At 39.9% G+C, this 24,969-nt stretch overlaps 1 protein-coding gene across 1 annotated transcript in view; it reads left to right on the forward strand.

Moving 5' to 3' along the window:
• Positions 1–3,000: 3,000 nt before the first annotated feature.
• LOC139717663 (calsyntenin-1-like) overlaps positions 3,001–24,969 on the forward strand; it is a 79,502-nt gene continuing 57,533 nt past the window's right edge. The window contains exons 1-2 of the mRNA XM_071629169.1: positions 3,001–3,343; positions 5,224–5,432. Of these exons, the coding sequence (XP_071485270.1) occupies positions 3,099–3,343; positions 5,224–5,432 (454 nt within the window). The 5' untranslated portion in view covers positions 3,001–3,098. The remainder of the gene's footprint in view (positions 3,344–5,223; positions 5,433–24,969) is intronic.

Genomic DNA, 24,969 nt, shown 5'->3' on the forward strand with positions numbered 1-24,969 from the left:
ACGGAGGAGAGAGCTGGAGGAGAGAGAGGGGAGGACGGGAAGGGAGGGAGAAAAGGTGGAAAGATGAGATGAGAGTGGGGCTGATTCACGTGTAGACTTGCTCTCACAGGCTTTTCGTTGGGGGAGACCGTTTTCAGGGGGCACTTCATGACAGGTGGGTGTTGATGCAGACAAACAAGCAACGGCCCAGAAAGGAGGCTAAGACGGTCAAAAGTGCAGAGGTCAACAGTTCTGACTCATGCACATATGTGATTTCCATATCTATTGTTTGTATATATTGCTGCTCTGAGTGATGGGTTTTGATATATGTGACAGAGTTTATACGGTGGTTTTATTGAATACACAACTGGAATAGAACTAACTAGGATTATACCAGAAAGTACTGAAATGAAAACTTGTAAGATAGAGAAAGGGAAAGGGAAAGATTGAGAAAAGAAGAGAAGAAGATAGAAATCTATTATCTGCGAAAATGTGCCTCTTGTTATGTACATTAGGTGATATTGAATGGTGAACTGTGTTAATTTGACACATTAGAAAAATTATGAGCTGTATACCCTCAAAAATAAATGAAAAATTATAAGTGCTGAAATAGATATGATCTAATCTGAGTATCAGATTCGAAGTGCAGTTATAGTTATCTTGACTTGTGTTTATGAGAAAGAAATTTGAATACAATACTGATTGAGTATTGAAGTGTGAAGAGAACCTTCCATGTGAGGCAGACAAGCATTATTTTGTGTCCTTTATTTTATTGGGCAGACAATTGTGATGACAGTGATATTCTCCTTGAGATCAAATTGAATTATCTTGGAAAGGCACTCTGTCATAGTGTGGGCATAGGTGATTAGATTACAAAACTGTGAGGTAATTTTCGCTGGAAACGTGAACTCCACGGGGACAGCATATTACCTAACGCTGTCCTGGTCTGCGCTGCAGCTATTTGAGCGTATATCGTTAGTCATACGATCTCATCGACTGTGGGGGGGGGGGGTGGTTTACTAGAGAATTGCGTTAAGAGTGTGAAATGGCATTGTGTGTGTTTGTGTGTGTGTGTGTGTGTGTGCTGAGTCCATACTATATTGGAGCTGTACACGGGCGCCAACCAATGAGAGGATGCACATTGCCTCTGTGTAGTGTAAATTCCAGTCTAGGTGTGGAAGTCTTGTTAGGTATATGTTTGTGCTTAAACTGTATATCTTTTGCATGTGTGTGTGTGTGTGTGTGTGTGTGTTGGTTTGTTTGATATGTATTTCTATGGATTTTTTCTCCCCTGTATGTGTTTGTTTGTTGTGTCACTTGTGTGTGTGTGTGTACATGTGCTTGTATGCATCTTACAGGTGTATGTGTCTGTAAAACAAATACTGATAAAATATTTGGGTGTGTTGTTTCGAGTCTGCAGGAAGATGCAATACTTATTAAGATGGACATGTATGTGTGCAGTATAGTTTCGTTTGGAAGGGGTAATGTTAACCAGGGAGAGAAGGTGATTCACCATATTTTCATAAGCAGTATGTGTCATAGATCTCGCCATAAAAAATCAATAAGCCAATCACACTGGGCAGCGTTTCTAATCAACTCCCACGTAATTCATGGATGTCCAATGTCTGCCTGTAATATCGTGGGGATAAGTAGTAACTAATGGATTTGTTCAGTAGAAGACTGACTTCATTCGGTTCCTGTTGCGCTGTAGAAATGCTATCTGGTATTACATGTCCAGCCATCACTCTGTACATATTTCCATATATGAGCAACAAAAAATATACTTAGTGAACACGTATGGATAGAGCGATACACGTGTGTGGAGATATTCAGATATTCACATACACACCACTGTATACATGTGTATACCCACACCCTCACATGCACAGTTGGCATGGTATGATAATGGATGAGGTCATTGTGTATCATAAAGAGCTGTGTAAGCTCAATTTTAGAATCTTGTAATTGATAAACTTCACTATCTAGTACAGTCAGTGTGACATATTGTAGACCAAGTAGAACAGAAAGTGTGATCTGGAGGAAAGTCTGGTTGTTTTGCATTCATTATTCAGATGGGCATTTGTGAATTTGCTCGTAGTATAGATGAAGTGATCAAAGTTGATGGTGGTGACGTCAGTGTGTGTGTGGGCATGTATATGGTCAGACAGCAGTAATGAATGGAATACATGCTGTACTTTTTATGTACAATTGTTTCATTACCTCCGCCAAGGGGGGAGGTTATGTTTTCGTTACCGTTGGTTTGTTTGTTAGTTGGTTCGTTCGTTCGTTTGTCCGTGTGCAAAATAACTCAAAAAGTAGTGAACGGATTGTGATGAAACTTGCAGGAAAGGTTGAGAATGACACAAGTACCAAACGATTAACTTTTGATAGTGATCCGGGAATTTTTGTGGAATTTATGAAGGATTTTTGATATTTTAGCAGGTAGGGTCAATGAACTAGGGAGTTCAGGCTGCGCGTATTTGAGGTTTGCATGCGCGCACTAAAGCGCGTGCTCTAGTTTCTGTTAGGGCGAGGCGCGCTGTGCAGCTGAGGGTTTATGACGTAACAAAGGCTTCTATATTGGGAAATCAGGCGGCTTTCAGCACACAATGCAGTATGTGTGGGTGGAAATCACTGATCTCAAACAAGATCAGTGCGGGTGGAAATGGGCTGCATGCTTGGCGGAGGTCTGCGCTCTCAGAGTGCTTTTTTAGTTGTGAATATGATTTCAATAACATTGAAAGGAACTTCAATGAAGCAACAAAAGAAAAGTTTGTGTAAATGCATGTTTGAGTCTGTGTGTATGTTTTGAATAATCTCAGAATGTATTTGTGGAGATGACTGCCCTTTCGTGTCAGTCGTACAATCATTTTATGCATCCCTCTTTTAATGCAAATTAGCTCCAAGCATATATGAAAGAACAATGAAAGGAGCTCATTAAATGGTAACATTTTGTGTACATTGTAAGGTGTATGGCATGACAACCGCTTCAGCATCTAGATGATTATAATATTTGTTCTTTCTCTCCTTATTTGTTATCCACAGACACATCAAATCATGCACCGTTCTGGGAAGAGGAGATCTTCCGAGGGGAGATCAACGAACACGGCAAACTAGAGATGCTCTCGCCCGCCCTTGTCGCCCACGACATGGACGAGGGCACCAACGGCCGCATCTGCTCCTTCAGCATCGAAGAGAGCGTGCCCTTCGTCATCAACGTGGTCGACCAGGCGGCCGGAACGGGGGCCATCCAGGCAGTCAGCGGCGCCATCAACGCCGCCGTGAAGGACTGCGACGAAAATCGCGAGTGGTTATTTCACATTCAGGCCACTGACTGTGGCAAACCCCACCTCTCCTCTCCAAAGTGAGTGTGCCTGGTTATACATTTTTTTCTTGTTTATTTTAGTTTTATTTATTCATTCTCTACTCATGGGATGAATTGCCTTTTCAGCCATAGTTAGGGCTGATATTCAAATGTGTCTCTGCCGTACATTAAAAAAAAAAACAAATACAGAAGGTGATCCAGAGGATACTCAAATCACCTAAAAAACGCACATTCAACATTGAGTCAGTGTAGATGATGTAGATTATGATGCAGATGATTAAGCTTACAAAGTCGACACTAATGAAAAAAATGAATATAATGACGTAAATATAAATCAACATTAAGATCAAAATAAAATCTGTGCTATTTTGAAACTATTACTATACACACAAACAAACAAACTCCAAAATTCTTATAAATCACAAAACTGGATTGGAAACTTAAGAATTTTTGAGATTACACTTTGACTGGATGAATAATAATCTACATCAGTTTAAACAACCAAACTGTCTTTCTTTTTAGACTTATGGAATATGAATTAATGAGGGTCTCTGAAAAGATTCTAACCACACAGTATCCATGCTTTACTATGAACTTTAGGTCCTTTCTATCAGATATTTGTGGAGTGTGATTATTTGAGAATATATATCTAATACCCCTTTCATAAACTCATCCTCCAATTATCTGCCTAAGAATTATGCGGACATTTCAATAAAAAATGCGTTCACAAACTCTGAAAATTATCCGCATTATTTTTACGAGCGCCCGTCCTGAAAAAGGCGGATAATCGTCATGGTGACTGCACACGTCCCTCCTGCGGGGAAAGACAGGTGACGTTTTGACCGCACCCCGGCAATTATCCGCATAACTTTGGATTTGCGTTCACAAACTCCAAATCTGGTCCCGATGCTGCTATTATGCGGATAATAGAAGGGTCGAAAAAAAGCGGATAATTCTTCCCCCGCTCCGATTTTATGACCAAATGATGCGGATATTATCCGCATAATGGAGTTTATGAAAGGGGTATTACAAACAGCACTGAGAGTACATGTTTATAGTTTATGACAGAAGTTTGCGTCCCATTTCAAGAGAGTGAAGGAGATAGAGGGATGACAATATTCTTAGTTACTTGAAGAAAAGAGAACAGAGAGCATTGCTGATTGGAGAACATTTAGTTCTGATTGGAATCTTGACAAATCGTTCTTTGGATTGAAGATGCTATCCACCCGCAGAGTAAAGGAAGCGTACAGAGATAAGGAGTTGTGTCTTAGCTCTGAGTGTAGTGATAAGGCTTGAAGACACTGCTTTGAATTGTGATGGCACAAATTCAAGAAATTGTCAAATTTTATTATGACTGAGCTGTACAGTTAAGATAAATGCATGATGAGCATTCAGGCCCACAGAAGTCTGAATGAAGATTTTCATTGTCAGTTTGAAGATTCTGATGATCAGAAAGGACGAAGATGTTAAACATCTTTTGAACTGGTCTATATCCATATGCAGCTGTCATATCGGGAGTTTAAGGCAAATCTAGTCACTCAAAGTTTTCTGATTTTTGTAAAGCATTCAGTGAGCATTTTCAAACAAATTTGTTTGAAGATTCATACTTAAAATGTATTAGAGATCATGTAGGAACATGCAAATTAAGTTTTTTATTTTTTTCTTGATGAAGCATTTTTTAAACAAAAATGTCAGTTTTTTATTCTTCAAAAAAATTTCCCCAACCACACAAGCCAGCCCCATCTGCATTAAAAACCTTTTTTGGTTTATTTCTCAAAATGTATGACATATTAAAAAAAGTTTTTAACATGGATTGCCATGACACACTGGTACAGTACATATTTTGATGGTGTTTTGAAACAAATCAGTAATCAAGCCATTTCCTATGTTTTGTTTTGTGTCGTTTCTCTTATCGACAGAGCACAAGTTCACATAGTTGTAAGAGATCCAAATAATAACAAACCGCGCTTCGTACAAAAATCATACGAGGCCCGCGTGGAGGAGGGCAGCATGCCGCACAAATTCCTGCAGATTCAGGCAGTCGACGACGACTGCTCGCCAGGCTTCTCGACGATCTGCAGCTATGACATCATGTCACCGGGAATGCCGTTCAAAATTGACATCAAAGGTAAAGTGATAAAGTTTTTAATGGTTCTGTTTTTGTGTGTTGCTGGTCTTGTCGACATTGTGATGTGTCAGTGACCTCTACCCTGGAAATTAAAGTCTCGGATGTTACACATTACTTCAGCAAGCACATTGATTTTCATTAGCATCTTGGTGTGACGGAAGAAGCTATCCAAATCTGTTTTATCTTTGCTTTGTCAGCTTGTTGTAAATGTCAACAAGGAAACAGAAATATTTTTACCCATAACTTGCAAATGCTCTTTAGAGGAAAGATGACATGAAGATAAACAAAAGATGAATCCTGTGTGATCTTTTGTTGTTGTTTTTTCTTGGATAAATATACTCTCAGTGCTTTGATGACCAAATTTGATAGTCACATACTATCCTCACAGATGTGTCCTTTATGTTGTGCTTCCTTTTCTGATGTCCCATTTGTTTGACAGAAATTTCCGCTGTAGAACTACCCAGATTTCTGACATGTTTGTTGCTTCTTCTTTTTTTTTTTTGGGGGGGGGGGGAGGGAATTTCCATCATGAAATGGACAGGAATAAAGTTATTTCTTTGTCAAAATAGAGCACACAATGGAGGCACCTGGAACTTTGTTAGTGGAGTACCAAAAGGGCATAAGTACTCTTGAGAACATATGGAGTTATGCCCTTCTTAATCTCAGATGATCATATTGTATTTGCAATGCACATGTAGATGTTGTTCCTTCAAGCAATCTGTACAATTGCACATCTTGTTAAGGAGCTAGATGGGTTCTTCCATACCCAATGAAGTTTGTTTGTTTGTTTTTTCCATCACCGGTATATTTCCAAAACAGTTGAGGAAGTATATGAAACTGAAACTGGGGCACAGCAGGTGTTTTGAGGCAAACTACAAAATGTATGTCACCAAATCCTTCCTTAGGGGAAAAGCATCCTGATGTTTCAGAAGAAAGAGGATTCGGCTACCCAACAGGCTTTTTATTCGAGCGTGTTCTGATGCCTATTTTGACAAAGAGCCCAAATACAATTTGCATTGGGTCTGTAACATGTATCCAACAAAAGATTGCCGATTGCATTTCTGACTACATTAGCAATTAGGGGCCTATATCGGAAGGTGTGTTTATGAATAACTTCCCCACCACTGGGGGGCATTCACGGTGAAAGTGAGGGCGGCTGCGTGTTATGGCAGTGGATGGTACTGGTTTCGAGTGGGTCTAATGTTTCCGAAAACATGGTCTCATAGTAGACGGGACATGAATAGGAAGGAGACCGGTTTTGACTACAGCCTTGTACTGGTAAAGCAAGCTGGTGGTTTATGGATGACTCAGTTTTTTGGACCTCAGAGGTGGAAAAACTTTCAGAGTGCAGTGCTGGAGTTGAATGCCTCCTGCATGTTTTCATGGAATCGGAGACCAACTTCAAAGTCCCCCTCAATTTGTGTTTGTTTCTGTCAATTTGGAAGAAATTGTGCAAATCTGTTACTCAGATAATATTTTTTTTTTGTTGATGACATACAGCAAGTAAACTGCAAATCCAAGTTTTCAAAGCTTGGCAGTATTAACACTGCACTTGATGTGGAATTCAGCATTTTTTGCCCATAATCAAATCAGATTAGGTTGTTTCTTGGAGATTGCTGGTTGTATTTTTCTATCATAAAGGAACTTGCAGTATCGATGCAGCAAGTATTCATAGTACCAGCAAGATTGGGGCAAAGTTTTGCATACTGGTATTTCTGAAGTTTAGAGTAGATGTATGATGTGGTACCTATGTCTTTTCCCATGGACAAAGCTTTCATGAATGAGTGATGTACTCAGTGATGCGCACTCTGCCAGTTTGGGAAGAGAAATAGCTGGAGTAATTGGGTTCCCCTTCACCCACCCCCCCCCCCACCCCCACTCCTCTCCCTCCTTCCCTCCCGTGATCGATGGGAGACCAGCGAGGAATCGCCCCTAATCTTGGTATCGCCACTTGCTCACTTGCTGGCTGGCTCCGATGACGTCCAGCCTTGCGTATCTGTTGCTATCATCCCCCGTCTGTTCACCCCGGCGACATTGTAACATCAACGGGGATAACCTGATATCTCTCCTGTCACATCCCTCGAGAGACGGGACCTCGTGTCTGCTGACGCCAGCGATTCATGTTCCATGTAACAAGCTTGCTTCACTCCAAGACACAAAGAAGAGATACTCAGAGGAGGAGGAGAGAGAGAAGGAAGGACAGAAGAGAGAGGTTGATAGATAGAGTGAAAGAGAAAGAAATGGAGGCATTTGTCAACTGCTACTTCCACTCACTCAAAGTGAAGTTCTCAGGACTTGTAGACACCTGTTGTGTTTTGTGTTTGTTTTTCTTTTCTCTTGCCTTCTTTTTTAGACCTGATCTGATTTTGCCTCCTTATACCAAGAATTGTTTGCCAGTTATTTCCCCTGCAGCTCATGATTCCAGACATGATAATTTGATTTATATCATTCTTAGTATCAGTCATGGCATTTTCAGGTTGTTTTCCTCCGGTCTGCTGAGGATTATGGGTAGTCTTGTCTTCCAATCCTTTGTGGATAATCAAAATGTGAGTGCATTATGACACAAAATGGTGAAAATGTGGCTAAATGTTTACTGGGGGAAGAAGTTTTGGTCCTATTTAATTTCACTTTATATAAGCTTTCTAAATTTCTGTGCTGTGTGATATAACTCCTAGTCTAATTCTTAGATCATGTTAGCCCCAAAACTGCTCTGCCTAAAAGTTGAATGATTTTTATTTTGGATATGTGTTGATGTGAGTCAGCCTGCCTTTTTTCCTCTGTTTTGAGCATACTTTGCTCTTTATCTTCCTCATTTGCTTTAATACTATGGAGAGTTTCTGTAGTCCTGAGTTGTTCATATTTGTCATTCATTTGTTCCAAAGTTCTTTCATGTTATTTCTGTGTTGTAAAACATGGAGCTACATTTTTCTTGTTCAGTTGTGTCCGCCTTGTGTGTATTCTTTCACTTTCATTGTTTTTTTTAAAGGTTTGTTTGATTCATCCGCACTTGCATCTTGTTTGGCAAAGACCTGAACCAGATTTCTGAAATGTTGCTCTCCCCCTTCCACCAAACAATCTACTCATCTTCTGTTTTCTCTAATCGCACGCTCTCTAAATTTCTCCAGAGGGTCAACTTAATTTCCAGCTTCTACAGAAGTAAAACCTCCATTTCCTGTCAGTGCACTCTTAGCCCACGAATCAACAGTGTGATGATGCGTGAGATGGGACGTGAATGGACCCCGCCCCCCTTCCCTGCCCGGCCTGATGACGTACATGTGTATATTTTAGGTGTTAGGGATCATACAGAAATCAGCCCCTTCCCACTTGCGTGGTCGGGGCAGATAACTCTTTCTGAGTCCCAAGCCGCGTAGAGATTATCGCGGTCAAGCCACCGTTTGCGCAAGTTAGAGCAGTTTTTGTTGTTGTTGTATTCTTGTGTATGTGTTTATATATATCTGCGTTGCCGTGTTGTATTTCATTTTAGCTGGTTTATCTATCTTATTCTGAGACCTGTAGTTTGCAGAGGGATGTGAGCTGGTGACCATTTCTTGGTGGTTGAAAGTGCTCAGGCTTGCACTGTGTGAGTGATACCGCTAGATATGAGATATACCACTCGTGGTGAGAAGAATTGCCTGTGTGTGTAGAAGATCGACAGGGCACACATTAACTTTACACCTAGTGTGACAGGGCCTTAAGGGGTGAAAGCATGGAGTATCTTTTTTGTTTTTCATATTCATTTTATTGCTATTCATATGCACCTGACTTGTGTGATTGCAAAAAAACAAGACAAACATATTAGAGTCTCAAAGCATTTGCACAGGAGGTCGTATATCAGGCACGAAAAGAGAAAGTGGCTCGTATCTGACAGCAAAAGCTTCTAACTTTCTAATTGAAGCCAATCTTGCATCATTAGCGGGAAATGAGGAAACATTAGCATGTCTCATCTACGGGCAACGGCAGTCTGGAACTCTGTTTACGAGAAGGCCAAGGTATTTTTAGGGAAGGTTGAAGAGAGCTCGGAAGAGTCTGACTGTTAGAGATTCAATAATTTGATGAGTGGGATGACATGTATCGCCGTCTTTCCAGGGCATGCGCTGTAATGGTATGAAGAAGAAGAAGAAGAAGAAGAAGAAGAGGAAGGTCCTGCATCCAGAACCCGACCCCATATTTTTCTCTCTGTTTTTGTGGAGGAGGTTAGCAAAAAAGAGGAGAAATTAGTGGAATAGACTGACCTAGCTTTAGCCTCACTGAAAGGTGTGCCATGGCGGGATAATTTGATTTTATCTCCCCGAGAGCTGTCCAATTTAGGACAATAACGGTCAGTGGAGAGATCATCTCCCCCCTTGTATGTCCGTCCTAATGGTATGAAGATTAGTCTGTGCTCAAGACTGCAGCATGTGTTAATGGATGTTCACAGAAGAAGATGCTCACCAAAATGAATTTGTTAATGAATTCGTTATCAGCATCACCATGTAGGACTAGTTTTCGCTTTGTATGACACGATCAAAGTTTAAATCTTGACCTATAAAGTGATATGCTTTTGTTTTCAACTCAGGATCTAATGCAGATTTGAACTTTGTTTTGTTTTATTTATTAAAAGGTACTGCCATGGTACTGCCATGGATGTTAAGATTACATCCAATCATTTTAAGAGAAGCTAGCTGTAACTTTGCCCCTGCTGTTTTTTATCATTTGAACACTCAATGTGCCTTATACACACAGTTCTGTGAACCTCATTTTCTGGGAAATCAGAGCACAAATTCTTAGGAAACATACTTGTGTACCTCCCATGGTAACTACCAATTCATATGGTGATGGGCAAACTAAATACAATGAAAAATAGCCCATGGTATTGGAGCTAGACTAAGATAAAGCAAATGTTGTGAAAGGAGGAGCACAAAATACTCGACGCAGTCGGCGGCTACTCTGTCGTCATCATAGGATCAGCAGTGAGTGAACCAAAGATCAAGATTTGAAGTGGTAACAGGCAAAGTTGATATACTTTTTCGAGGGTAAGAAAAATCCCTCGCAGCGAGTTCGGGCGTCTCTTTGCGAGACACCTCTCAGCAGGGCACCTGAAAGAAAGGTTGAAAACGTTTACCCAATATGTCTCTGAATCACATGATCATATTTACGCTCAACAATCACATGGTTGCTACCATTGAGAGAGATCTAATTAAGGACAAATTGCGAGTTATTCATAGTCTTATCCCCCACCCCCTCCGACTTTGTTTCGTTCTAACGAGTGGCAGCGCTACCTGCTAACAGCATTACAAGATAATCCTTGGAGTAGCTACTGGGGCAGTGAGCAGTTAAAATTGTTTGTAAAAATATGAAAATAAGAAAGCAGTGGGTTTTGTTGTTGTTGTTGCTGAAGTAAAGATCATCAGGACTCTTGGGGTAGAAACATGAAATGTGTCTGAATCAGGATAGACTAGACAGAAACCACTGATTAAGTTATGAATATGATATGAAAGTGGTGCTGCTGTGATGTTGTCAAACAGCCGGAGGGGGTAAATACAGGATTTGGGATGGGGGGAGGGGTTGGGGGCAGAAGCCTCTACTCCAGCCTTTTCTTTTCTTTTTCTACAAGACATGTGGAATGGAGAATATTGGGGGGTGGGGGATGGGTGGGGAAGAACTGTCTGGGACAGCACCAAAACCTGCTGAGCTGGAGGATATCGGCTTGAGACTGACTCTGTCTGAGGTCAGGAAAGGGAGTAAGGATACCGGTAAGCTTGGTATTAACCTAACCGTGCTGCTGCGGTTTTTGTATGAGAACATGTAAAGAAAAAAAAAAGGAGAGAAATATTTATAGCATTGTTTTATAGTTTACACGTAGACAGTCTTATGAAGCCAAAAGAGGTTAGGGGTCTAACCAAGTATACGTGGTAGATTTTGTGATGGAAAGAGCCACAGATGCCATGAGTTTTTCTCCATCATTTTTTTTTTAATAACTCACCAGAGAAATGAGTGTCAAGTTTTGCCTTTGTTTGAACCAAGTAAAAGAAGTGATAAAGTTTCATGTGTTTGCAGTTGAGGTGTGCACAAAAACATATTTTTCCAATGAAACCTTGATGAGTATATTAAAATGAAGCTTTGTTTTTATAAGAAGATGCAAAAATTGAGCCACATCTCAAACCACAATACCAATATCAACACCCTTACTTGAAATAGGTTTATCTTCACCAATGTTTTTTGTAAGATTGTTTATTCAATACTGCACACTGGCACTGGTGCGACGGTCCCTGACCAGTAAAAATCACTTTTGGACCAGTAAGTTTTTTAGGAATAAACCAGTAAAAAATGGAAAAAAACTGGGCACCTACTGGTCCAACAGATAGGTCAGACCAGTAGGAAAATGGGTTAGTGTGCAGCCCTGGTTTATTCTATTTATATTTTAGAAGAATTGTTTATTCTGTTGTTAATTTTGGAGAAGTGTAAGAATTTTACCCTTGCCTGCTTGATCAACCATTCAGAGTGAATTTCCACCAGCTTCTCCTGTGATACTTGTTTCTTGCCACGATTTTATCATCAGCTTTGACTTAAAGTCATATCCTAACCTCTGACTGCATGCATGGACTCTTAAAGGCATTATTTACCATTTGCAGATGAAACAAAAACCAGCATTACTGCTTCAAAATAGTTCTGAAATGTGAGTTAGGGATAGAAACAACCAATGTAAAAATTTGAACCAATATAATTGATGTTAAGTATTGTTAAATATACAAAAGTGAACAATAACTATAATAAAAATGTTTCCAGACTAAACCATCTACAGTTACGGTTTAATGAGAAAAATAGTGATATCTACAAGTATATTTTAGGCTTTATTGCAAAAATTTTATATGGTAGGATGTTTTGTGATACAACTGACCTACACATATGCATCAAAAGAGATATCTTGAACATTTTTAAAATCACTGCTCCCAAAGATAAACAGGACCTTTAACTGGTACATGGGCACCATTGTCTCTGTGCCATATAGATTCTGTTATGTGTGCCTCCATGTTCATATATGTTTTGAAGAGCGTAAAGAATGATGTCATTGAGCAAGGAAACAGCTGGCAAAACTCGCTGTGACGAGAGTCGAAAACAATTTGAGCCCGCCGTGAAATATCCTCGGCTGGCATCACATGCTAGAGTTTTTTCTGGCTGGGGATAGGCATGAATACACTCTTAGCCTGCTTGTTGTGAAGTAAACAAACCATACAGTGAATTCTTGTTCTAGGTTTATTGCTTGTTTGTTTGTTTGTTTGTTTGTCTGTTTCTAAAAAGAGAGATGGTCAGAAATGAGGCCCAAATAGTGTTGTAACCATCGAAAGTCTCGGCAGCTAAGATCCTTCTCCCTTTTTACTGTGTGTATGCTTGTTTTCTTCTTCTTTTTTTTTAAATACTCGATTTCTTTCAGGAAGAAATACAGGTCATCCCTTCCAATTTCATTCTTTGCAACCTCATTCTTTAAAAAATTTATAGTAGGAACTAGTTTGAATAACTGTATATGTGGTATGCAAATTGCTGATATCATGCTTGTGGTTTTTGTCACAGTAGTCATAATTTTGAGTGACAACTTTTTTGGTACTAATATGTAGGGTGTTCATATTTTCAAATTAATTATCAGCTTCTTTTGGTAGGTCCATTGTGTACTCTAGATCTTGTGTAGTCCCACATGTATGTTATCATGTTTTACAAAACAGAGAAATAAAAAGATTAGCAGAAAGTGCACGTAGATTCCATGTTGTGAAATATTTGTTGCTTTCATGATTGGATTGTGCAAACAGAGTACGTTTCCTACAGGGGCAGCCCCAGTGGAGATTTGATTTGCTGTCTAGACTCAGCTGACAACTAAAAGGACCCCCCTTGGGTGCCGGCCAACGTGTCTGGCCTAGAGGACAGGAGATACAGGCATGAAGTCTACTTCCCTTGTGCATTGTGACAGTACCAGACACATCCTCAGTACTCTGCTCAGTGGTTACATGCTTAAATGGAGGCTAATCATCCATGATGAGAGCTTACCCTCTTCACTATGATGATCGTTCGTGTAAAGATTAATCATAAAGATTCAACTTTTGAATGAAAGTCCCACTCGATGATTAAACCACATTACAGAAGCCATAAAGAAATATACAGAGTCACTGACAAACTCGATAATGTGCCATGATAGTGTAGTGTACTGCATCCATTCATACTGTATTTATGTCCTGAAGGTTGACGTGGAAGCGAAGGGGGAATGGGGTTCATGGAGAAATATCATGCTAATTTTCCAAACTTTAACATGTCCAAAGTTTGGAATGGCTAGCAGTGTTTATCAACCAACTGAAAAACAAATGAAAAAGTCTATTAAATGTATATATGCCTGTGTTTTTCAGACAGAATCGTTACACGTCACAGTGAGATAGTACCTTTACATTTGGAGTTTGTGTTGTTGATGTATTTAGTACCATACTCTGTTACTTTCCAGTTAGGGACATGGCACATTATCATAATGTATGTGTATTCGAAGAAACAGATGTTTGGTTGTCATGGAAACATTGGACCTCTCACCTTAATGACATAAATCTTGTAGCTGGTTATTGAAGAACAAGCACAAAATGTTCCAGTCATGGGCCAGAGAAAATTACAGCATTCTTGACTTTTGCAGGGCAAAAGAATATATTGATATCTTATGAGGAAGGTTTCATCAAAATGAAATGTGATCATTTTTTTTTCTTTGCATTTCCAAGCCACTAGCAAGAGTTATTGGGAGATGGCTACGAAGAAGAATTCATCTCATGTCTAGTCTTAGCTCAAGGCCTGGTTGCCTAAATTTCCATGTAGTGTTGCATCGTGGGTGTTTCTTTGAAATGTGAGGTCTGGAAGAGGTTGAAGCTTTCTGCGTCTATGGTGCTTGTCGGGGGGGGGGGGGGGGGGGGGGTGGGGCTAGGGTTATGTTGCTGGCTTTAATTACATTTTAGAAAGTGGGTGGAATCATCAATGTGCGTCCTGAGACAGTTTGCCCTTGCTCCTTCGGAGAGGAAAGGAAGTCTTGAATTTGATGCTCTAAAAATACTGTGCCGATATTCCTCGGCGAAAGAAACGGGGCGATCGCAATGTATTTTCATCTACATGTCAGAAGTCATGAAGTTGGTCGGGGTCCTCAAAGCTGGGGGGTGGGGGTGGGGGGAGAACACGTGCGTCGTGGGGGCCAAAAGTCTATTGTCACCCAAGATCTATCCACGTACTATCACTTCTCATACTTGCCTTCATGCATTCATCATTCGAAAAGTGGAGAGCAATTTCAAACACATATAGCGCTCTGCAATTTTCAAGGTCTTGGTTTTATTTTTGCATTCTATGATATCTTCCAGTTGATTTAGGCTTCAGTTTTCTACTGCCCCAGATGATAGCTGCAAGATTTGAAACAAATTACATACTCTGTCACAGAAATGTTGAAGATATTGCATGCTGTAGGACCAAAGATTTGCTGTGCAGAGTTGACATTGGCCAAATGCATGATAAAACACCACCTGACATTCTAGCTTCTAGCCTTGTCTTTAGATGTTTGTAATTCTAGACATTTTTCCATCTCTGGGCAATACATGTCATTTGTATAATCAATACCGGCTATGTCCTTTGTATAATTACATATGCCTCTATCCAAAGGCTACATCAATAAGCTGAATTTGGCAGCCATTCGATATCTACCAATTCTGTAGGTTTTAACATTACATTTGAGCCTATTTTATGAAATTATGTGTATAAACACCTCAACAACCCTTAACTGTTCATACTTACACACTTTAAAAGACAGTCAGTATGGACAGAAGCCGAGCTGCTTCTGTACAAGTTGAAAATGATTTTATTGGTAACTGCTGAAAAGTAAAAAAGCCACAAGTAGAATTATCTCTGATAGATATTCAAAAAAATAATAAGAAGAAAAGATCGAAATCTTAGTTAGATCTGGAATTCATTTCTAAATATGGAAAATATTTGTGAGCGTCAAATGGAGCAGTGAAGAAGCCCTGTACCTGAGTTGTAACCTTTCCTGGCTAAGGCAGATAAAAATGTAAAATAGATCAGGATGTTTAAGCCCGAAAATCTCGGCGAGCAATCAGCCAACGTTAATAGCACGCGATGACAGTTTGGCATGATCACATTATCGCAGACAGTGGCAAATATGTGGGTGGACAAACATGCACCTACGCAGGGAGTGCAGTAGATCCGCCAAATCTTGTTGTAGTGAATAGAATGCAAAGCAACATTACTTCACTGCTTGCGGCTGGGAGCCCAGAGGTATGTACGGGCGGTGACGATCTTGACGGTTCACGTGAATTGTCACGGATCACCATCCTATCTCGGTTCCTATGCAGATCCACATCTAGACGTTAGGATTTCGTCTCTCTCTTGGGATCATTTGAATCATGGGATGATCATCCAAGAAACACCCACAGAAGTTTGTCGCTAAACTTACTGCCACTTTTGATCAATTTCACCAGAAGATGCTGACTCTCATTTTTTTCCCTGTACATTTTATTGATTTTAGTTTGATTGCTGTCCTCAAAGTAGAACTCTGTGCTAGTTTTGCAACTTTAGGCAGCTTGGTATATAAGTTGTTTGTCTTGTGTTTCCTCTGCCTTTAGGTTAACAGCAGCAGCCAAGACTTTTTTCCATACTTTTGGTTCTCTCTTTTGGGTCTGAAACCTTCAGATTTGGCAAGAAGAAGTCATATTTGAATGATATGCCCCATTGGAGCATACATTGAGTCAATATACTGTGTATCACCTTGACTGTGTAATCAGGGCTAACCAGTAAAGACAGGAGTTCATTTAGCATTCTGCCGACCGCAAATTTCCCAGTAGGGTCATTCAATGTCAATATGTGGGACTGAGGGTTGTTTGAATAAGATCTAAGGTACAATGGAGTTGAACTGCACAATACAATTTCTACAAATATGAATCATTTGATGCTGCTCCGAGCACAAGGAATTTGATACATCCTTATCCCGTCTACAACCACCCTCCCCCTCCTCTCGCCCCCCTCCACCCCCCCCCCCCCAAAAAAAAGAGAGAGAAAGAGAGGGAGAGAGGTAGTTGTAAAACTAGCATGACTCACACTTTCTTCTCTGCATGTTAATAGTGGATGTTTTTTGCAGTTGGTAACAAACATCAGGGAGAGACTCTGGAGGGGTTACCACGGTTACTGGTTTGGCACCAGATGTACAGGAGGCTAGGAACCTGTTCACATGAGGAAAAGAGAGCGACGAAGTTGACTTGTGTTCTCTTCCTCAGTGGTCAGATTATTTTCCAGAAAGTGCTTTTTTACAGTTAATGGTAACTGGAGTCTCTTTCCAGTATGATATGTTTTTATGATGAAATGTATTTCACTAGAAATAGAGCAGTGGCGCTTCTAGGTACCATCGTATCATGTTTGGTGATGAGATTCTAAGACTTGGCCTTAATTTGTGGTGTGTTTTTTTTCTGAGTGTGCACAAGTAATGACTACCTGTACAGATGCTTTGAGGATGCTTATGGACAGAAGCCCACATACAACACACAAAATCATTGTTCCTTTTCTTTTGAGCAGAGCTGAAGGAGGGATTTGGGAGTGATGATGGTTTTGAGTTATTACACAATGGCAGGTTATGTCGTCATTTTTCCCAAGTATAAATTTTTATTCGAGAGAGGCAGAGTCTCCCATGTTTGACTAATCTCCATTCGTCTGGGAATCTGGCAGGTGTCGTGCAATTCAAAACATTGATTTTTATTACCGCTCCTTCACACGTCAGTACGGGGCTGAGGCGACGAGGCGTGAGATGAAATGAGCTAAGAGTGTGGAGGCGAGGTGCAAATGTGACGACGCCATTGTTTTGTTTTCGCAAACAGGTCAGATGCAACTGGGAATAACTGCCCTGCATCACGCATATTTTTGCAGTCTCGTTTAATTGAGTTATTAACGTGTGCCTCAGCCACCTCAATACAAAATTTGATCACTGACAAGTCATGTCCATTTTTGCAAAATTTCCGTGATAAACACCTTGGCTTTGTAGACTATTACGCTCATCAAAATCTGAAAGATGAATTGTATGGTGGTCATTTAAGTGTACTGCCTGTAGTTCAGGGTTTTGCCAAATTGAAAGCACTTTTACAAAGTTTTGTCTTATTTTTTTGCTGACTGATATTACTGGGCAGATGCAAACTCATGCATCTTTTATACTCCAGATATGAAGTGTTACACTTTTTTTTTTTAATGAAGTCTTCCTGCGTAATGCCTATGCCCATGTATCGGTTATGGTGCCTTGCTGTCCTAAATAGAACTACTGCCAGTTCATACTTCTAGTGCTGTCATATTTGCTCACTCATTTTTGGCAAGCCTTTTACCAAAGTTACAAAATATCCTGTTGAACATTTGATCGCACAGTTGGTTTTCCACCAAATTATAAATAAGATTAAAAACCTGTTTTGGATATAATGGTGAGAAATTCCCCAGAATTTCCTGTTATTATCTGCTTGTTGATGTTGCACTTTCCCACAACCGTGAAACATCATTGAATTGGTCATTGACTCTCAAAACCTTCAGCATAATTCAATTGTAACAGTTTATTTAGGGAAACTGAGCGAATACTGGCCTTCATGTCTTAATCATGCAAGTTCACATCTAATTATATATTGTCACATGGACTTGCAAATTGGAAGCAGAATGAATACCATGTTCAATGAAAAACGTTGAAACACTTACAGGTTTTATTGAAGAAGTACAACAATTTTACTGTGCTAAACATGATTTATTCTATTTAGAACTTTGAAAATGGATTGCTAGTCGAGCAGTTTTATCGTATTGTGAATTTGACGTGCCGAAATGTTCAGAGTCCTTTGTTGTGTAATTAGTTCAGAAAAGTTGAAAGCTGATATTATTTCTGCAGGTGATTTGCCAACTGGGGTTTAGATATTCCCTTCTTTTTATGTGAATAAAAAATAAATACCCCTCAAATGTATTGCTCTTAGAAGTAATGCACTTTATCTTTTATTCTCTGAAAAATGTTCTTCTTGCTTGTGGTGGTATTAGAGGAAGCATGGTGATTGGCCAAACTATTCTGGGTTTGAACATTCCCACTCTTCATCTTTTGTTCCAGAGTTCAGAAAAAGAAATGTTGCCCTGAGGAGTATTGTTAGATTCCCTGTCAAGTGTTCAAATGGTTTCCTGTTAGTGCTGCTACGGGAAGAAGCAAGGCATGTGAACAGTTTCATTTTCGCTGTGATTATTTGGGACTGTACCCCTATACAATTGTTGCAGAGGAGGGGTTCCTGGGGGAAAAATGCGTATTAATGTTACGGAAGTCTTCCTCCCGGCATTGAGTACAGAAATAGATTTCTGTTCCTCATTTGCTGAGGGTATGAAGGTAATAGTGATCATCTCCAAGGCAATGCAAGAAAATTTAGTCTTCTTATGCAACAATGATCCATCTTAATCTTGAAAATTACATTTCATATCCTTGAGCACTGTACATTTATTTGAGAAAGTATGGTTTACCTCTTTAGGTGAAGCTCATGTAAAAATCATACTATTTTGTCAGGTGGTTTTCCCCACACTATGGTTGTACTTAGAACCTTTTTTTTTTTTTTTTTTAGGGGAAAACTAACTTTAGGAAAAAACAAGTTGTCTGCATAGGGTTTGTGCATTAATCGGAAATCTTTACCAAAGCTCAACACTTGTACTCTTGTCAAAGCAAGATAGATGTACTTTACTTGACAAATTTGTCAGTTTGGAAAAACAAATCTGGAAATGTCCTTCCGGGGGGCCCCTGTTCGATTTTGCGCAAAGTTTTACCCCAACTTGAATTTGGCGTGTGCATTAAGTGATACGCAGTTGTCCACTAGAATCCTGCACTCACCGGTCAGTGGTTTAGAGTGTCCGCACTGACTCTCAAGAAATAGGGATGGCCCCTCTTTGAGTGGAAATTAATGGACGATGGCAGCGATATGTGATGCGCAGCTACACATGTCATACCATCTGTCTTTTGTAGGTCAGAGTTTTGGGGATGTTGGGAGGGGTTGATGGAGGTGTTTGAGGGGCCTGTGGAAGTGACCAGGAGGAGTGACCAAGAAATCCAGCTTCATATGTTAGATCCATGTAGTACATATTCAGTTCAGTTTGATTTTATGTCTGCATTTGTCAATGAAAATCATACATAGTACAAGAATAGTACATATATTTTAAAGGGACTGTACAGTACTGGTTGAGGTGGGGATTCATGTTTTGCACATTCCTGAGTGAGATAATGAGAAACCTCTTATGAAATATGAAAGAGCGTGTAATTCTAAGAAGGGTTCAACGTTTATTTGATGAAAATTGGTTTTCATATGGCTGAGATATCCAAAAAAGAGATAATAATAAAATACGACATGCCACAACTTTATTAGGATCTCTTTGTTTCACCTTGTTTTTTGGAGATCTCAGCCATTTCAAAACCGATGTTCATCAAATAAACTTTTGATACCCCATAGAATTGCATGCTCTTGGACATCTCATAGAGTGGTTTCTGAATATCCTGCAAAACATTAAAAGCTAAATTCTCACCTCAACCAGAACTGTACACACCCTTTAACAAATCTACAAAATAAATGTGCAGTATATAAGTCACTGTAATTTTCAAAATATTTGAACAAATACATTGAAGTAAAAAAAATTAATTATACAATTTAGTCCATTTTGAGAGGGGGAAAATGTGTTAGTCTGTCATCTAAACAGGTGCTTGATAGTAAATGACAGCCTCAAGAAAACAAAAACAAAAGTAATCACAAAGTGGGCTACTTGGCATTATATGATGGCATATTGTAGAGAATTGTGCCAAAAGTAGTACAGGTGTAGGCAGTAAAAACTATTTTTCTTCCCCTCCCCCAATCCACATCAATCTGTATATAGACCTTATATTATATGTAAAATTATTTATCTTTGATTTTATCCTCAACATGTCAATTTACAGACAAGTCTATTTACTTAGAAAAAAAATGACCACATCTCACCAGCCTTCTGATTTATTGTGTGGTATCATAAAAAAGTGATACATTTCAAGTGTAAATAGGTGAAATAACTTCAAATTAGCCATGATTTGAAGTGGTTGTTTTGTTACGTTGGAAACTCATGAGTACAATTAACTGAAGGTGTTGAACGGAAAGGTTGTCTTTTGCACCAAAGCATGACATAATTAGTCTTAGTATATTGCACTTCAAACTGCAGCTTGTGTTTCCCCACTTGTAGATGAAATAATTATGCAGAGCTGTATTTGCAATAAATATCTTTGCTTGGCAACGTGCAGCGGCAAATCGTGCAGAAAGAGAAGGAAACCGCACTCTTGTCTTGGGCATGGGAGTGCTAAGAGCAGCTCTTCAGGCCGTCAATATATCGACTTTCGTCGCTGCCGATTCCCGTGACCTGAATTCGTCGGCGTCCATCTCGCTTTCCTGGTGGCAAGTCCCCACCGTTGCCATGGCGAGAAGGAGAGATGCATAAAAGATAAGAAATGACCGCGTCGTTAATGAATAGTGTCAAGATGACTTCTTCTACCATCTTTGGATCGTTACATCTGGATTTATTGTGTGTATGGCAGCTCCTGTGGTTTGGAAAGTGCAGCGTTACAGAAAAGTGAATGATGGTGATAACCTTGGGAAATTTCAATACGATTGAATGCCGGTTGCATTGATGAAACCACATGCATAAGCTCTTGCGCTTGACCTACATGTGTGTATGTACATATCAATAGATCACCAGTTGCATTGACCTACATGTATAGATGTACTACTTGAAGCTGGAAAGTTTACATTATCGCAGCTATAAACTTGAGTACATTTTCGGTCCAGTAGGGCTCTTCTCGTCCACAGGGTAAAATCAGAAACCAAATGTGAACTTCCTTCCGAGTGCCGAGGTTGAATTCCGAATCTTTCAGCCCCAGTGACATCTGTCACGAATACCCCTGCGCCTAATCAAAATACAAGTAACAAACGGCAACCAGAAAAACATGGTGCAGAGGATGTAGGATCTGAGAGCGGAGTGGTGTTTTGATGGCCGACTAAATTTGCCCGACACGGCCTCCTTGGCGTTCTGAGTGAAGTTGTCTAATTGTTACCTCTCCGTCTTGCTGCATACGTTTAAATCGGGAATGTACAATCTGTCGCCCCTGGCAATAGAACATGTCCCGCTTTGTTATAAACCTTTTCTGCACTTTTGGGGGGAGTGCCTATCTGGTTTCACTTGTCAAATTTGGTGAAATTTTGTGGAATGGGAACGTTAGCAAAAGAGTGTGTTTGTGTGTCTATTTGTGTATGTGTTTACAAATTAGAAGCACTTATCAGTAAATTATACAAAAAAAAAATCAATAAGATTTATTCATAAAATCATGTTCAAATGTTAACATGTGTGCATCAATATGAACTGTTCATGAGTTGTTCAGTAAACATGCTGAATAACAAGAGTCGGAGGGATGAAATTTAGTGGTGATGCCTTACACATTTGTGCTTGCCAATGCTTTGCTTCTTTTTGTCTCAAAATTTCAGTGTGAAATGGTCTGTTCGTGACATTTTCATGCTATTTTGCACACCTGAATGCAAAAAGCCTTTTACCAAATGTGACTTTGTCAGTTTAAAAACATCAGAGAGAAGGGGGGGTTTGAATATATTACTATGCTTTTAGTGTTTCTCCCTTTGATTGTTTTTTTTGTTCTGTTATTCTCCAATAGAAATTGGTCGTGTGAATGTAGTAAACTATTTCAAATTCTGCATCCAGAAGAAGGCGTCCGTAAAGACAGTCCGCTGAGATTTCTAAAAGGGATTTTTCAGGCATGAAAATAGGATTTTGGAAACATTATATGGCACAGAGAGAGAGATATGCGGTTGGCGATGCAGGTCAGTTGGATACAATTTTCTGCCTTCCCACTTGCGATTTTTCTGTTATTCTTGGAGGAGTGAAATAGATATGGAGACATCTTGGGGGTCCAGTGGATGGCACTTAAAGGGCCACTTCAGATGGTTATTCGCTCTCAAAAGCTGTCCTCCTTTCGCACCTCACTCGCAGAGGAATGTCGGGGAGAGAGAGAAGAGTATCTTTCATCGGCGGTGCATGGTGTTGAATGTGCAGTGCAATATGAGGGAGAAATTAGCATGAAATTGGCAACGGGGAATGACAAATATGAATTTATTGGCATATAGTAGCTAGTTGAATAATGCCTTTCCTTCTGTATGTTACTTGTTCATCAGAAATGTAAAACCAAGAAATTTGTCAAATCTCTCCACCCAACTTGTAAAACGCAAGAAAGATTCCATCAGTTGTCACTTTTTGTTGAGATTCGTGTCTATAGCTGTAACAGCTATGTATGTCATTTTTTAAGAGATCTGTACTGAAAACAATTTCACTGAATTGACAATCCTCAAAGACTTTGAAATTCATTGGTGCTGGTAGCATGTTGTGTCAACTGTCTGTCATTTTGAGGATGACATGGATCTCTTCACAGGAATAGTCTCATTGCACGGATTCGAAATATTTCTTCTAGAAGTTTTATAACATGTTATTTGTTTTTGCTCCTTTTTTTTTGCTTTTTTTTTGGGGGGGGGGGTAGAAAGGGAAGAGACAAAAAAGCATCGAACAGATACAGATGCTGTGGGATGATGCGGAGAGGTGATGTTTGGTAATGCCGACTAACAATTTCCGGACGCTAGTAGGAGAAGCCCTGGCCCAGCCGACAGGTTGACCTTGTTTGTTCCCCCCGGCAACACGGCCGAAAAGATTTCTCAACCCTGCGACGTGCCCCATCTCCCCCGTATTAGCAGCCTCAGATACGGGGAAATTCATGCAGCCAAGCGAGCCGTGATCAATGACTGGATTCGGCAGTGCTCAGCCAAAGGAGAAGCGGAGGGGAGGAGGGGAAATGAAGGGGGGAGCAAGAGGCGCAGAGGGGAAGGGAAGATGTGAGAGATTCCTGGAGATGGGAGTCGATAGATGCTTTTTGTGTTAACCCATTGAGGCCTAGCTGATTGTTGCTATTTTTATTATTATTATTACTTATTTGGCCATACAATTGCATTTCCTCTAAACAGCTGCCTGACTGTACTTGGGGCTAGTCTTCACTGGGTTAAGATTAGACATAGGAGCAGAGAGAGAGAGTGTGTGAGAGAATGAGGGGGAGATATATAGAGAAAGGATAATACAGTAAGAAACACTGTTACAGTGAAGAAGCGAGAAAGGCAGTTTGAATAGGATCAAATTCTTCTTTTTTTTTCCTCAAGGTAAGAGATGGGGGAGAGAAAAAATAATCAAGTAAGAAATACTGTTTGACTGAAGAAGTTTTTACAAGAAATGCAAATTGAATAGGAAGAAGTAAGAATATTCAGCTTAGATTATGAAAGAAGAACTTGAATGAGGTCGGGCCCCTTTCAGTGAGCATCAGTGCATTGAGGAATTGATGCAGACCGTGATGATATTTAATATACCAAAAGCAGCCACGCTTCACCGACAAGACCATTTTGGAGGTGCTGCATTCATAGGACTGGGGATTGCACAAGCTTGAGCAATTACACATAATGCCCTCAAGTTGGTAGGAATAGCAATGAGAACATATTCATGAGGGCGCTGTTTTATGAGAGAAATACAAAAGTAAATGAGATGTGTCACTTTTGTAGCAGAAAATTTGCATACGCATCCTTACTTGCTCTACATAGATACATGTGCAAGTTAAAGTGTTTTGAATTCATGCATATATGTGTTAATTTGAGTACCGTAAATGTCAACTAGACCAAAGTTTGGGAAGTTGCTCTGCAAATTCAGTGGCATTGATTAATATTTCAAGAGATTATTAATAATAACTATTGATGTCATAGTCTATTGATTTATGAGGCAAGAAAATGTCTTCGTCTCTGCTCTGTATGGTAGTTCAATTGTTGTTCAAGTGATTAAAATAATGAATGAGGAATATCTTGTGATGGAAACAGATTACAGAAAAATGTAGGGCATACTCAGTTCTGGAATGATTATGTCTGCTGAACCCTTGATATGAATTCAATTGCAATTTTCATAGAGACTGTGTATTCAGTCTCACCCCCATAGCTACTAAACATAAAACTGTGCTTGGAGTGAAATCCCCTTCATGTGTCTGTCATCACATGTTTAGATCCCAAGCATCAACTTTTGGACGTTCTTTTCGTGGGATCATGATGCATGGAATTTCAAATGTTTGCTGACGTGTTTAGAAAACGTCTGCCTGGATCTAATCTCCTCGTAAATTCTGCCCATGCCCCCTCACCGTCTTAATTGGCATCGCTTGATTGAGAAGTGTGATCCGGTTTTATCCCATGTGTGGGCAAAATTGGATTATGCTTGAAGAGCTCGATAGTCCCATGCCTAGACTTCCATGTAAGTGATGAGTCATCGATACCTTGTGACCCTTTTTCCTTCATGCGGACTGCCAGGTCACCTCGTTTCACGAAATACCTTTCCAGCAGTGGTGATACGAAGCAATATTTGATCTGCTACATCTTCTTTATTGTATCTTTTACCACCTGCTTCTCATAACATA

Source organism: Diadema antillarum, unplaced genomic scaffold, assembly GCF_040938485.1.
Source record: "Diadema antillarum isolate AM-2024a unplaced genomic scaffold, OU_Dant_1.0 scf00000079, whole genome shotgun sequence".
Taxonomy (NCBI): Eukaryota; Metazoa; Echinodermata; class Echinoidea; order Diadematoida; family Diadematidae; genus Diadema; species Diadema antillarum.